The 15,880-nt window shown below is 39.0% G+C and overlaps 1 protein-coding gene across 1 annotated transcript in view; it reads left to right on the forward strand.

Moving 5' to 3' along the window:
* The window catches only part of RYR3 (ryanodine receptor 3), a 491,041-nt gene that overhangs the window by 246,745 nt on the left and 228,416 nt on the right, over positions 1-15,880 (forward strand). The window contains exons 12-15 of the mRNA XM_063091474.1: positions 918-1,039; positions 11,283-11,451; positions 12,825-12,960; positions 15,101-15,196. Of these exons, the coding sequence (XP_062947544.1) occupies positions 918-1,039; positions 11,283-11,451; positions 12,825-12,960; positions 15,101-15,196 (523 nt within the window). The remainder of the gene's footprint in view (positions 1-917; positions 1,040-11,282; positions 11,452-12,824; positions 12,961-15,100; positions 15,197-15,880) is intronic.

The raw sequence follows: 15,880 nt of genomic DNA on the forward strand, positions 1-15,880 counted from the left end.
CCTAAACAATACAGTATAACAACTATTTACATAGCATTTATATTAGGTATTATAAGTAATCTAGAGATGATTTAAAGTATGCAAGATGATGTGCATATGTTATACATAAATACTATACCATTTTATATCAGGGACTTGAGCATTTGCAGATATGGGTATCCACGGGAGGTCCTAGACCCAATCCCCAACAGATACCAAGGGACAACTGTATATGTAAACCATGTAATCCTCCAAACAACCCTCTAAGATAAGTCCATTTGCAGATGATGAAGTCGAAGCAGAGTAGTCAAGTAACTTACCCAAGGTCATGCAGCTGGGAAGTGGCACAGCAGGGCTAGAGCTGAGGTTGTCTGATAGCAGAGCCTGTGCTTTCAGCTCCCCTCTCCAGCTTCCATGAGAAGCACATGACCATCTTGAGCTGCTGTCCCAGCCCTTTTGTTAGCCATCCCAAGAAGCTGTCCTTCAGTAGAGTCCAGCCTGATCCCAGGAGAGAGTTCTGCTTTAAATTGTCTTCCTTCTTCCCCAATTTGTCTCTGAAGGAAAAGGCTCTGCACAAAGTGACTTCCCATCTCCTAGGGTAAAGTTCTGTGTTCATTTTAAGAGAAAAGTCTATAATAGAGGACGTTTTCACCCTTTCATATTGGCCATCTAGGCCCAACGAATTTATTGTAACTCATACCATGGTGGCACATAAAATTCCACTTTCCTCAAAGCACCATGTCTCAGGAATGACTCGTATGCCAGCAATAGGGCGTATGGGTGAGATGAGTTTGCTAATGTCCCATTTTCAAAATGGTGCCAGGGGAGCTTGGTTGGGGAACGGAATGGGAGGGATGAGAGACAAACTTCAGGAAATGTTGCCTGCCCAGCAGTGGAGTAATGTGTAACTGGACCTGCTGTCTTTTCCCTGTGGGTAGGTCATACTCCATCAGGAAGGCCACATGGATGATGGATTAACACTGCAGAGATGCCAGCATGAGGAGTCCCAGGCTGCTCGGATCATCCGGAACACGACAGCCTTATTCAGCCAGTTTGTCAGGTACGTGAGCTGCTTTTCTTTCTCTACCTGGCAGTTTCTACTCTCTGGTCTTCCAACCCCACCCATCCGCCTCCTTTTGATACTATGAGTGTGTTCAGGAAATAATTAAACACCAACAAAGAGTTTTGCCAGAGAGAGCTTGGGACTAAAACTTGTCTCCTGCATAGTTGACTACCTACCAACTTCATTCTTTATCCAACAAACACCCAAGCCCCATTGGTTATTCAGGTTGGTGTGGTAAATACCTGAGGTCTTCACAAGGAAACTAAGTGAGAAGAGCTGGACTACTTTATGTCCCTTTTGTGTTGGTGTGCAATGAGGGAAGGAGAGAGGAGAGACTGATCCACTCCCTCTGTGCCATTTAGAGAGGATTTCTCCATCACTCAGAACTGTTGCTATGGTTTGGATCAAAGTAGATTTGCATTGGAAGCCTTGGGTTACCCAACTATGGCTGGGATTTAATGGGAAAAGTAACTGAACGGCCTGCTTAGGTTGTTATCCCTCCAGGTTAATCAATGCTGCCAAAACAGAATTCTATGGGTTGCTTTCACCAATTACCATGAGGAACTGATTCTGTTGTAAACAGTGCAGTGTTCCAAGCCATTCTTCTCTTATGGGAAAATATTACTAAAGCCAAGAAGGTATAAATTGCATGTGTGAATTTGTATGAAATGAGAACTTTTTTTTTTAATATCCTTACTTTTCTTGCTGTTGAAACACTGTAATCCAAGGGATGTGTACTACTTAGGATATAAACTAAGCTGCTGTTACAGTTCAGAATAAACTTTTCCTCTTCTTTTCAGTAGTAATATAGAGTAGGCGTGGTTTAAGAAAAATAAGCAGCCTGACTACTGTGGCTCAGGTCCCTTCTATCTTGCTGCTTTGACGTCTCCTATGAGTTCTAAAAGTGTGTCCCTGGACCAGCATATCAGCATCACCTGTGAACTTGTTAAAAATGCCAATTTTCAAGTTTCACCCCAAACCTACCAAATCAGACATCCAGGGAGTGAGATTCAGAAAATCATATTTTTATAGACTCTCCAGGTAATGCTGATGCATGCTAAAGTTTAAAAACCACTGCCCTGGAATGGAGATCTTCACCTTGGCTACCTATTTGATTCATTTGGGGGAGCTTTTAACTTCCTGATGCCCAGGCCACATCTCAAACCTGTTGCATCAGAATCTCTAGAGGTGGGATCCAATGCCAGTGTTTTATTAAAGCTCCCTAGGTAATTCTAACATTCAGCCACAGTTGAGAACCACTGTCCTGGTATGTTTTCTTCATCCGTATGGTCAAAAATAGCTTACTAGCACTATGTCTGAGGTCTGTCCTGCAAAAAGGGGAAGAAAGAGGAAGCAGAGGCCAAGCAACTTATTTTTTAAAGGATATGACTCAGAAGTAGATCACTTTATCTTGCATTCCATAGACTAAAACTTAGTCACATGGCCACACCTAGCTTTAGGGAGGCTGAGAAATATATCTCTGGCTGGCCAGCTGTGTACTTCGTACACCTCAGAGGTTCTGCCTGCTCCCCTTCTTCGAAGAAAAGGTCGTAAGAATAAATGGCTTGGTATAGACAGAAAAAGACAGCTGCATGCAAACATGAGCTTTTCATGTAGTCTCGACTAGCAGCAAAATCATGACCCTCAAGATGGATGGTTTTATTTATCTGACCCGCAATTCTCTCCACCTCTGCCCTTAAATCTTTAATAAGAGACAGTGGCCCCTACCTCACACAAATGAATCAAAGACCTAAATGTGAGACCTATAACTGTAAAATATGTAGCAGACATAGGCATAAGTTTTCATGACCTTGGATTAAGCGATGGTTTCTTAAGTATGATACCCAAAGAAAAAGCAACAAAATAAAAAAATGAATCTTGCAGTTCATCAAAATTAAAAACTTTTTTGCTGCAAAGGGTGCTATCAAGTAAGTGAAAATACTGCCCACATAATGAAAGAAAATATTTGCAAATCATCTAAAACACTTGTATCTAGAGTAAAGAACTCTTATAACTCAATGATATGGTAAAAAAAAAAAAAATGAAAAGGTGAATGAACCAGTTAAAAAATGGGCAAAGGATCTGAATAGACATTTTTTCCAAAGAAGATATACAAAGGCCAATAAGCACATGAAAAGATGCTCAGCATTATTAACCATCAGTAAAATGCCAGCTAAAATTACAATGAGATGCCATCCTAGTAGGTATAAAGATTGTTAGTAACAAGTGTGAGAGGGAATGTGGAGAAATTGGCACCCTCGTGCACTGCTAGTTGGGAATGTAAAATGTTGCAGCCACTTTGGAACACAGTCTGGAAGTTCCTCAAAAGATTAAACAAAGTTACCATATGACCTATCAATTCCACTCCTAGGTGTATGCACAAGAGAAATGAAAATGTTTATACACAAAAACTTGTACACGAATACTCATAGCAGCATTATTCATAGTAGTCAAAAATTAGAAAGCACCCAAATGTCTATCAGCTGATGAATGGGTAAATAAAATGTGCTATATCCATAAAATGGAATACTATTTGGCCATAAAAAAGGAATGAAGTACTGATACATACTATAACATGAATGAACCCTGAAAACATTATGCTAAGTGAAAAAAAGCAGTCATAAAAGACCATGTATTCTTTGATTTCTTTTATATTAAATGTCCAGAGTAGGCATATGTATAGAGATAGAAAGTAGATTGGTGGTTACCTAGGGCTGGGGTGTCTTAGTGGGAAAGGGAGAGTGACTAATGTTTATGGAGTTTTTCACTGATTAAAAAGTTCTAAAACTGAATGTGGTGATGGTTGCACAACATTGTGAATATACTGTAAACCATTAAATCATTGAATTGGATCCTTTAAATAGGTGATTGTATGCTATGTGAATTATATTTTAATAAAACTGTTATTAAAAATGTCAATGGGAGTTACATACCTGACAATGGGAAAATTATTTTTGAACAGATTTGTTAAGGTAGAATTTACATATCGTAAAATTTATCCTTTTAAGTATACAATTCAGTGAGTTTTAATGTATTTACAGAGCTGTACAGCCATCACCCCAATTCAGTTTTAGAACTTTCCCATCACTCCAAAAACATCTCCTATGTCCACTGCAGTTTATTCTAGTTGCTGCTTCCAGCCTTAGGCAACCTCTAATCTGTTTTCTGTCTCAATACATTAAATTGATAAATTAGGTGAAATCATAAAATATATTGTCTTTTGAATCTGGTCTTTTCACTTAGCATTATACATTTGAGGTTTATCCATGTTCTGTCTCTTTTCTGTTGCTGAAAAGTGTTCACACATGTGTGTACGTGTGTGTGGAGAGACAAATCTATATTGCTGTAGATACACACATACCACATTTTGTTTATTCATTCATCAATTGACAAACAATTGGTTATTTCCATTTCTGGTTATTATGAGTAATGCTTCTATGGATAATAGTGTAAAAGTTTTTGGATATATGCTTTTATTTCTCTTGGGTAAATACTTAGGAGTGACATTGCTGACACATACGTAAATTCGCTTAACTTTTTAATGTATGTTTTATTGTGGTAAGATATACATAACATAACATTCAGTGTCTAAAATAATGCATTTTTAAGTGTACAGTTCAGTGGTATTAAGTACATTTAACCCATCTCTAGAGTTTCTTGTCATCCCTAACTGAAACTCTATACCCATTAAACAATAACTCCCTACTCTCCTTTCTCCCCAGCCCCTGGCAACTTCTATTTTACCCTCTGTCTCTATGAATTTAACTATTTTAGGTACCTCATCTAAGTGGAATCATACCATATTTATCCTTTGTGTCTGGCTTATTTCAGTTAGCAAAATGACTTCAAGGTTCATCCATGTTATAGCATGTATCGGAATTTTATTCATTTTTAAGGGTGAATAAAGTTACATTGTATGAAAATACCATGTTTTGTTTATCCATTCATCAATTGGTGGATGTTTGGATATGTTTAACTTTTTAAGAAACTGAAAAATTGTTTTCCAAAGTGGATGTATCATTTTACATTCACCTCAGAAATGTATGAAGTTCCAGTTTCTCCACATCTTTGTCTACATTTGTTCTGTTTACTTTTTGATTGTAGCCATTCTAGTGCCTATGAAGTGGTATGTCATTATGGTTGTAATTTGCATTTCCAGAATGATAATGATATTGAACATCTTTTCATGTGCTTACTAGCCATTCATATATCTTCTTTGGTAAAATGGAATCAAGTTTTTTGCTGGCTGGCTGGTACAGGGATAGAACACTGGACCTTGGTGTTAATCAGCACCACACTCTAACCAACTGAGCTAACTGGCCAGCTAGCCTTTTTTTTAATTAGGTCATTTGTTTCAAGTTGGAGTCTGAGAATTCTTTGTATCTTCTAGTTAAAAGTTTTCTTTTTATGGCCAAGTAGTATTCCACTGTGTATATATACACCACGTTTTCCTTATCCAGTTGTCCATTGATGGATTTGTTGTGTGTGTGTATCTGTGGCTGACCAATACTAGTTAAAAGCATTTTACCAAATTTGTGATTTGTAAAGATTTTTCCCTAGTCTGTGGCTTTTCTTATTTTCTTGATGATGTCTTTTGAAGCACAAAATTTTTAACTTTTCATGAGATTCAGTTTAACATCATAGGTGTTTATTGATTACACTTTTTGTGTCATATCTAAGAACTCTTTGCCTAACCCAAAGTCACCAGGATCTTCTATGTTTTCTTCTAAAAGTTTTATAATGTTAGCTCTTACATTTAGGACTATGATCCACGTGGAGTCAATTTTTGTTTTGATGTGAGGTAAGGGTTTAAATTCCTCTTTTTGCATATAGATCATATGGATATCAGATTACCCCTGCACAATTTGCTGAAAAGATTAACTTTCCCCATCAAATTGCTTTGATCAAAAATCAAGTGACTGTAAATGTAAGGGCTTATTTCTGGACTCATAATTCTGTTTCGTTGGTCTATATGCCTGTCATTATTTAAAATAAAAACACTGTCTTGATTAAAGTAGCTTCATAGTAAGTACTGAAATCATATAGATTGAATCCTCCGATTTTTTACTTCTTTTCAAAATTATTTTGACTCTTCTGGGTCCTTTGCATTCCCATGTAAATTTTACGATGAATTTGTCAATTTCTGAAGAAAAAAAAAAGTCTGCTGGGATATTTATGGGTATTGCATTGGAATCTATAAATCAATTTTGGAGGACTGTCATCTTAGTAATATTAAGTCTTCCAACCCACAAACATGGAATGTCTTTCCATTTATTTATTCTTCTTTAATTCTTTTCAGCAAGGTATTGTAGTTTACACTGCATAGGTCTTGCACTTCTTTTGTGAAATTTATTCCTATGTATTTGATTCTTTTTTGTACTGCTACAAGTAGAATTGTTGTCTTAATTTCATCTCAGATTGTTTATTGCTGGTATGTAGAAATACTGTCATATAGAAATTGAGTTTTTAAAATATTGATCCTGTATACTGTGACCTAATTGAAATTGTTTATTAGTTCTGTTTGGGTGTGTGTATGTGTGTGTGTATGTATATTCTTTGGAATTTTCTCTGTATGTAATTAGTAATTTTCTCTTTATTCATGTTGTCTATGAATAAAGAGATTTTTATTTTTCCCTTTTCAATGTGGATGCCCTTTATTTTTTTCTCTTGCATGATTACACTTGCTAGAACATCAGCTGTAATGTGGAATAAGAGTGATGTGAACAGACATCCTTGTCTTGTTCCTGATCTTAGGTAGAAAACATTCTGTTTTTCACTGTTAAGTATCATGTTGGCTGTAGGGTTTTTGTAAATGCCCTTTATCAGGCTGAGGAAGTTCCCTTCTATTCCTAATTTGTTGAGAGTTTTTATCTTGAAAGAGTGTTAGATCGTGTCAAATTCTTTCTCTTTGTCTATTGAGAGGATCTTATGTTTTTGTCTTTTGTTAATATGGTTTATTACATTAACTGATTAAGAGTAGTGTATTGATGTTTCTGACCATTATTGTTGAATTGCTGTCTTCTCCCTCAGTTCTGTCGGTTTTTGCTTTACATATTTTGGTCTCTGTTCTTGGGTGCTTATATATTTATAATAGGTACATCTTCCTGATAGATTGACTGTTTTATAACTATAAACTGCCTTCCTTTTTCCTCTGTGAACATTTTTTGGTCTTAAGTCTATTTTGGAGAGTCACTCCAGATATCTTATGCATAGATTACATTTACTGTTTGCATGGTATATTGTCTTCAATCCTGTACTTTCAACCTGTTTGTGTCTTTGAATCTAAAGTGTTTCTCTTGTAGATAACATATACTGGATCTTTTTTTAAATCTAGTCTGACAGTCTCTCTCTTTCATTGGCATGTTTAATTCATTTATATTTAATGTAGTTATTCAGATGGTTGGATTTATGTCTGCCATTTTGTTATTTGTTTCTTGTATGTCTCATGTCCTATGTGTTTCTCTCTTCCTTCTTTACTGCCTTCTTTTGTGTTAAATAGATATTTTCTAGTGTACCTTTTTAATTAATTTGTTGAGGTTTTTAAGTATTTTTTTGAGTTATTTTCTTAGCACTTTCTCTAGGGAACTCAATATATATTTTCCTTGAAATAATCTATTTCAAATTAATATTAACTTAACAAATAAAATAAAGCAATTTTGCTCCAGTATTGTTCTACTCTCTCCCTCCTCTTCTGTGATAATATTATCATGTATATTACATTTCATATATTATAAGCCCTGCAGTACAGTGTTATAATTATTGTTTTATGCATTTTTTTGAATCAATTATAAGAACAAAAGGGAAATGTGTGTGTACAATGTGTGCGCACACACACACACACAGTTTTTTATATTTGCCTACTTACCAGTGCTTTTTATTTCTTTGTGTGGATTCTTTTTACTGTTCAGTATCATTTTCTTTCAGCCTGAACAACTTAGTATTTAATGTAAGGCAAACCTGCAACCATTTACTGATAGACTATGTGTGAGATGGATAACATTTTCAAAGTTTAAGCAGTTTATAGTTCTGTCCTGTCTTTTACTTTCTGTTTGCATGGGGCCTCACATTCAGCCAGAGATCAATAGATGGCTAGGGCCATCTCCAGTCCTTCCTGAGCATGTGCATGGCCTTGCCATGGCCTGCTGCACCCTGTTAGACCACCTTTGCCGTGAGCTGGGGGAGGAGATGGAAATATCCCCAGCCTGAAACACTATTGACTCCCACTGTTCTTACCAAGGTTTATTAATTTTTTTAAAAAAGTAAATACTTTTGTATTTGCTGTATGTCTTTGGGTAATTTCCAGAGTCCTGAAATGGTTATTTTAGATTATTTTGTACACTTTTATTGTTTAGTGTTTGGTATAAGAGAGGATTTACTGAGCTCCTCACACAGGTATTCTGGAAGTTCCACCTTTAATGGGAAAATTCTTTATTCTTCAAGCCATAAGATCTTTTAGAAGAAAAGAAGACTAATGAAAAACAAGTCAATGCAGCAGGGATGGGGACTGCAAAAATCATAGTATTTAGATTTCAAGAGCTCGGAAGTGATGGAGGAAAAAATATTTTAGAAGTAGATTCTTCTCTCCATTTCTTTTGAGAAACTCACAGTGCTTCCTGTGTACAAATGGAAGTTAGAAGGAGGGGTGGCCTTCTGGGAATGCAGGTTAAGGTTAAAGGGATAGGAAAGGAACAAGAAGGAACAATGAAGAAGAAAAGGTTAATATATCTTCATGCTGTCTCATCCTCCTTGGTACAGTTGCTGGGAAATGTCCACTAGGGCAAATGAACAGTGTGATAGATTAAGAAGTCTCAGAAATCCTGCCGATGAGAAGATACTGTTAGCTGCCCTCTGAGTTTAACCTTCAGAGGGAAACAATATATAAATACGGTAATGGTATGGTAAATATTCAGAATCACCTGGGATCTTATTTGAATTTAACAAAAGAATTCATTGGCAAAGGTCCAAGAATACAATGGGACAGTGGCTGTAGGGGGTTGATGAGGGCTGGGATGAGATAGATGCCAATTGTAGTTAGTTATGAATTGAGACATCATCGTGTCCCTGTCCATCTGCCTTTACTCTGTGAGGTTCTACAATAGAATGTGAGTACCATGAGGACATTCAGAGGTCACGTCTATTTTCACCATTGTCCCTAGTGCCAACCACATGGTATGTGCTCTTTTTCGAAGGAACAATGGATCTGCCTCAGTACAGTGAAGGACTGTTACATTATGTCTTCAAGGGGCAAGGTGAAATGATCCAGCAATGAGAACCCACAGAACAAAAAATTAGACCTGAAGGATCCTGGTCATAGATGGTCACAGAGTGCATACATCACACAGTTAATGGCAGTAACAAGACCAAAACCTGGGGTTTCCAACCCCCTGTGAACTGCATATGACACCCCAATAAGCTACAAAAACACCTATAAACTGCTTGCTTTTATCTGTTCCTATCACATAAAGAATTATTCTTAACAAGCCTGAGTGTCTCTAGTAAACCCAAAATGTTTAAAAAAAAAAAAAAGAAAGAAAGAAAAAGAAAAGAAAAGGCAAGCCCTGGAACTGGACCAATATATTGAGGAAAATGTATTCATCCTTTCACTGAATCTAGAAGTGGGAAGTCATATTGGATTGAGTTTTGTCTTCCCAAAGCTTCATCTCATGTCCTTGGCATTCTCTTCCGCACTATCTTTGTGTCCAGTAATATATATCCTAGGTAGTCTTTAGAAAACATTGAGAACTTACCATGTGCCAGGCACTGCCAGGAACTGCATATTGACTGATCAGAAGTACCTCCTGTAATAAGCTTACAATCTGCTGCTGTTCTGCCCTTGTTGCATGTACTAGGCATTTTTTTTAAATACAAAATTGGGATTATTATCAACTCACAGCCTGATTATTTTTAGAGCTTGTTGAGTCTTCGCTTTAGGCCTAGATGACAACCTTTTCTTAGCTTGTATCCAGATTAATATGTAACAATAGTTGACTGACCTAATATACTATAAATGCAAAGGAGCACTCATTACAAATTGACCACCAAGGAGAAGCCCTGATATTATTTGCATATTCAGCCCATACTCAATCACACGGGACCTAAGGATGCAATTCCAGAGGGGCTGAGTTCCTTTCTCTTCTTAGCATTTGCCCTGTGAGAGGCTCCTTCCTGTTTCCCTCAAGGGGATGGGAAATGAACGCTCATTTTGGTATCTAAGGAGGTTTGTGGTCTCTGTGTTGAAAGGACTTAATTACAAACATTTTTGGAAAATTAAAACAGAAAAAGAATCAAAGAGACAGAGACACACACAGACAGGGCAGGAGGAATGCAGTAGAGAGAGAGAGGGCAGGGCAGGTAGCATGGGGAAGGGGACACTGAAAAGCGAAGAGGGGTGGATGCAGGCGCAGACAGGAAGGATATGGAGAGATGGGGGACACTGAGGAAGAGAGAAGGGGAAAAGTACAGAGGGACGAACACAGGGAAAGGAAGGTCAGAAGGAGAGACACCCAGATACAGAGAGCAAAGGGGACATCAACAGCTGGAGTAAGGAAAGGAGACGTGTGTGCGCACACACAGGGAAACCGAGGAGAAAAACACATGCAGAGATACCAGGAGAAACACAGAGAGACACACAGAGGGGGACATGGACAGAGACAGAGTAAAGACAAAGATGTAGATGGAGGTAGAGACCCAGTGATGGAAACTCTTCCAGTCTTATGTTTAACCTGTTTCAAGAAGAAGACGTGATAGTTTAAAAGAACTATTTGTTAATAAGTTTATTTTTAAAGCATTTTTATTTAAAGAGAAAAAGTGTGGCAGACAACCAGGGCTAAATGGAAGAGAAGCATCTGCTGCAGATAGGAAAGTCACTGTCTTAATCACAGGTGGAATTCCCTCTTTAGAGTACACAAAAATCATCCTTAGACATTTAGTGAAGACCTATTTGTTGTGAGGTGCTGACATATCACAGCAATGTTAACAGGGTAAGTTATAAGTTGCTTGAAAATAAATGCGCTAAAAGGAGTCGTTCCCCTTTGTTTATGAAATAGCTTTAAAATCCAATCCAAATATTCTGTTCTGTTGCTCTGTTAGTTGGCAAACTTTGTAGCTGTTGGTATAGCCAACACCCCCAGGAAGCAGTTCACAGTGCCAAGTGGGTGCATCAGGAGCCAGGACCTGCAGGTGGCCTTGTCAGGGCCTGGCTGGAGGCTGGGCCTGAGCATGTCAATCTCATGCTTTGTAGTGGAAACAACCGCACAGCTGCCCCCATTGCCCTGCCAATAGAAGAGGTCTTGCAGACCCTACAGGACTTGATCGCCTACTTCCAGCCCCCAGAGGAGGAGCTGCGACATGAAGACAAGCAGAACAAGCTCCGCTCGCTCAAGAACAGACAGAATCTTTTCAAGGAAGAGGTAAGTCCAAAAAACATGAAAAGTTGACATTCTCTTTGTGTCCAGAGTTAAAATATCCCTATGACTGCAATTTAGCTTTGTCTTTGTGCATGCACGTAGTTCTCTGAAGGAGGTGGAGAACAAGAAAGAGATTCGGAAGCTGGAAAGAAACAGATTTATTGGAAGCAGACCTTTTCTGTCCACAGCCCTGGTTACATTAGCAATGATCAGCACATTCAAACCAGATTACATTTTAAAGCTTCAGTACTGCATGTGCATCCAAAATCCACTTTGAATAAATTTCAGCTGTTGGAGCATGGCATTGGCTGTGATTACCAAATTTTGGGAAATGTCAGAATTACTTAGGAAACCTGTTTGAAACATACAAATGCCTAGATTCTACAATATCAGGAATGCCTGAGAAGCTGGTTTGAAAGATACCGGTGATGCTGGGTCTTATGTTAGAACTTGAGCATCTGAGTCACTAGGCCTGGACATGGGGAAACACCACCTGGGGACTGAGGAGACCCAGGCCCTCATTTTAGCTCTATTTCTGGCTGTGTGTGACCTAAGTCAAGTTACAAGCCTTCTCTGAACTCAAATGTGATGACCTGGTACTAACAGGCCATGGTCGTACTTCTGTGGCTCTCCTGTCTGGGGACAGGGCTTGTCCCTGGGGCATTTCCAAAGTTAGTGGTGTGGGATATAAAATCATCCCTGTTCAGTCTTGTGATCTAAGTGGACTTCGGCTCAGGAGCATTCTGTATGCCTTATTGTCTACTGAAAATACACTTACCATCTCCCTCCTACTCTTTAAGAACAGCAAGGCACAGATATTTTTACTGGTGTAGTGTTGTTAAAAAAAAAAACACTGGAAAAGTAGTTGAAAATCCTCTTTCAATCTTACTATCTAAAGCCCACCAATTTTTCTTAGGGGGGGTGGGGAGAAGGAAGCAAGTATGATTATGTTGTGCATCTGAATGGAATTTCTTGCACTTATTTGAGATTTAAGAGAAAAATGGTGCTATATCCAGAGGTGTTTCTGGGTGAGTCAGAATCACCTCACACCAGACAGAAAGCAGGCTTTTGTGAGACTCATTCAAGCTCCCTCTTCCTTAATACGTCCTTTGATTGAGTTAAACACATGGGGGCAAACCTGTCAGAAGAGACTGCTGACTCACCTTCGAAATGTATACTGTTTAGGTCTCTGAGGCATAAAAATGAATATTTTGTTTTTAGGAGGAAAAAAAAACCCCACTGGCCCCATGAAAGTCTATTTGCATATTAGCAATTATCAACTGTAAAAGGTGAATGACTATGGGAGGGGAAAGAGCAAGAGGGATCCTGCTTTTTCAATCAGGAATATTTACTTTTTCCTCATCTCTCGTCCTTAGGGAATGTTGGCCCTTGTGTTAAATTGCATTGATCGTTTGAATATCTACAACAGCGTAGCACACTTTGCAGGGATTGCAAGGGAAGAGAGTGGTCCAGCCTGGAAAGAAATTCTGAACCTCCTATACAAATTGCTGGGTAAGCACACATACAGCACCCTGCCCGGCAAGATTCCCGAGGGTGGTATATATGGGATTTCCATATGAGGCCCAAGATGGTCATCAGCCTCATTCCTTGGAAGTCTTTGGTTAACCATTCGATTCTAGCTCAGCTGTTCACGCTGTGATCTAATAGTTTATTGTACTCTCCAAACTTAGAACAGGAAGTTAGCAGTGGGGAGAAGCAGATGGTGATCAGTGTTGACAACACTACCTGTGGTACCCTTGACAGAAACATACACTCTCTGAACTACTTCACCTCCTTATGTTTAAAATGAGGAAACAAGACTGGAACATATTTATGGTATCTTCTGCAAAGATATCACCTCCACTTTGAGGACTGTTATTCTCTTAAATTCTATGCCCTTTCCCTTGTCCACTTGTCGGTCGTGATTCCCACTTCTCTGGCCTGTTGTTTATTTCATGTTGGTAGAAAGACAACAGTAGCAAGTAAGAATGTCCTAGCACCCAGCTCACCTTCTCACACCAGTCAGTGTGGGATGACGTTCTGGTGCCTGTTGTAACAGGTTCCATCTGTTAGGCCTAGCCACCAGCCTATGGGAGGGAGGCAGCGAGAAGACAGTATCAGCTTGTGCAAGAAGGTGGCTGCCAATACTCACTCAGTGCCTGTGACAAGGCAGCACTTTAGGGCTTTGTGTCCCACTGAGAGGAAGTCCACAGAGAGTTCAGTAGGGCAGAGGGGAGCCTGGAGAAATCAGTCTGGACCTGTTTTCCATGTTAGGGTCAAGCTGATTGGATTGCCACTGTTCTTTGTCACCTTGTAGAGTCTCTTCAAACTCTAGTATTTTGTAATGATAGGGCTCGAACTCGGTAGTTTGTATTATAACAATAACAGCTAACATTTATTGCTCTCGGTGTGCCACATAGTGGAATATCTTTTTTTGGTCCTCAGAGTAACACTTTGAGGTGTAGTTACTGTTATTATCCCCGTTTTACTGATAAAGAAACTGAGGCGCAGAGATGCTCATAACCCAAGGTCACACATCTGGCAAGTGACAGAGCAATGGCTGGAGACCCAGCAGTCTCACGTTAGACCTCTTCTGCTCACCCCTTGCCACAGCTGACCTGAAAAGCAGGTTAGGAGCTCGGACTGAATTCTGCCCTCTACCAACTGTGGAAATACAAAGCAGAGGGCTGGAGAAGGCCTTTTCTTATCCTAAATTTACCATTTTTCAGCCTCTGTAAAATCCAGTCCCTGCAAACCATCTGCATGAAGGGCAAGCTACTTGGGAGCTAATCAGTTTACATGGACTTGTTCCAGATTTGCGTCTACTAATTATGCCCTATGGAGAGAAGTTTGCCATTAGAGGTAAAATTCTAATGGCAGCACATTCTCTCCCTCTTTTATACTATCATCTCCCAGTGGTTTTCAGGTATGAACAGGCATTGGAACCAGCTGGAGGGCTGGCTAAAACTCAGATGCTGGGCCCCATCCTCAAAGTTTCTAATTCAGTAGATCTGGGATGAGGCCTAAGAATTTGAGTTTATAACAGCTTCTCAGGTGATGCTGATATTCTTGATCCAGGGACCACACACTGAAAACCACTGTCAGGTTGTGATATGTTTTAGACATTTTATAGTTCCATGTCATTATTATTTATCTATTAAATAATAGATAACTAGTCCCTCCAGCTGTGTGCATTTCTGTGCCTTCCTTCAGCATGGAAGAATAGAAAATCTCTAGCTAAATTTAAGAAAACATTGCAAGAAGTTGAATTCTTAAGTCACTAACTAAGCAGATATTAAATTCTTGCTTGTCACCATATGAAGCAATTTTGCTGATTTATGTGCTTATTATCTCTATCCGCTACTTCATGAAGACAGAGGATCTCTCTCTTCCCCCCCTTTGCTCTATTCCCAGCAACTCGACAGGTGCCTGGTACATAGCAGATTCTCTGGAGATACTTGTTGAGTGAGTGAGTGAATGCTAGATTTTTTACGCTTCTAAACATAGAATTGTATTAAAGGGCGCTAAAGAGGGTCAGACATTCAGTTCTGTTTAGCTGCTAAGCAGGTGTGAAATATTCAACAGCTTTCCAAGTTCTTATGTCCGTCATTATGCCTTTAACCTACGTGATCAAACATTTCCTTGTTTGCAGCTGCTCTCATTCGTGGAAACAGAAACAATTGCGCTCAGTTCTCCAATAACCTTGACTGGCTAATCAGTAAATTGGACAGACTAGAATCTTCCTCAGGTAAGAATTGGTAGGAAACTATAACTGGAGAAGATGAAGTTTTGTGGGGTTTTTTTCTTTCTGTAAAAAAAGAAAAACGAGGTTATATCTTTTCTACTACATTGCAAACAATCCTCAAATAATTACTTCAACAAAAAGAAATAAAGTCCTAAAGCTTCCTGCCACCCATACAACTGTATTTAACTCTAATCCAGACTTCAACAATCCTTCCTTTCTAATTTAATTTTTTCTTTGTGCCTTCATCTTTACTCTCTGGGTTCCTAATCATGCCCACTTGTCCATCACCCAGTGATCCTGGTCTCCTAATTCCTGCTGTACACTTATTCTCTGGGTCCTTAAACATTTCTTTTGCTGTTGTCCTAAGAAAGTTTGAAGCAATATTGACAGATGACTGTGGAATAAGAGGAAATGATAATCCTTACTCTGGATCACCCTCCACATCGTATCTATAGCCCTTCCTGATGACTCACAGAGAATTTAGGCCGAGTGTGGTCATCGTTGGTAAATGACCATGCCATAAGTCTCAGCAGTTTGCGTCCCCCACAGTGAATGAACATGGCAGGTGTAGGCCCCTCTCTGAGAAGCTGAAATGTTTTGATACTTTTCTCATAGTCTAGAGGTAGCAGGTGCTTTAACAAACCAGCCAAGGGAAGGTTCCCCAAGGACCATCCACCTACACACGTG

Source organism: Cynocephalus volans, chromosome 3 (assembly GCF_027409185.1).
Source record: "Cynocephalus volans isolate mCynVol1 chromosome 3, mCynVol1.pri, whole genome shotgun sequence".
NCBI classification, from domain to species: Eukaryota; Metazoa; Chordata; class Mammalia; order Dermoptera; family Cynocephalidae; genus Cynocephalus; species Cynocephalus volans.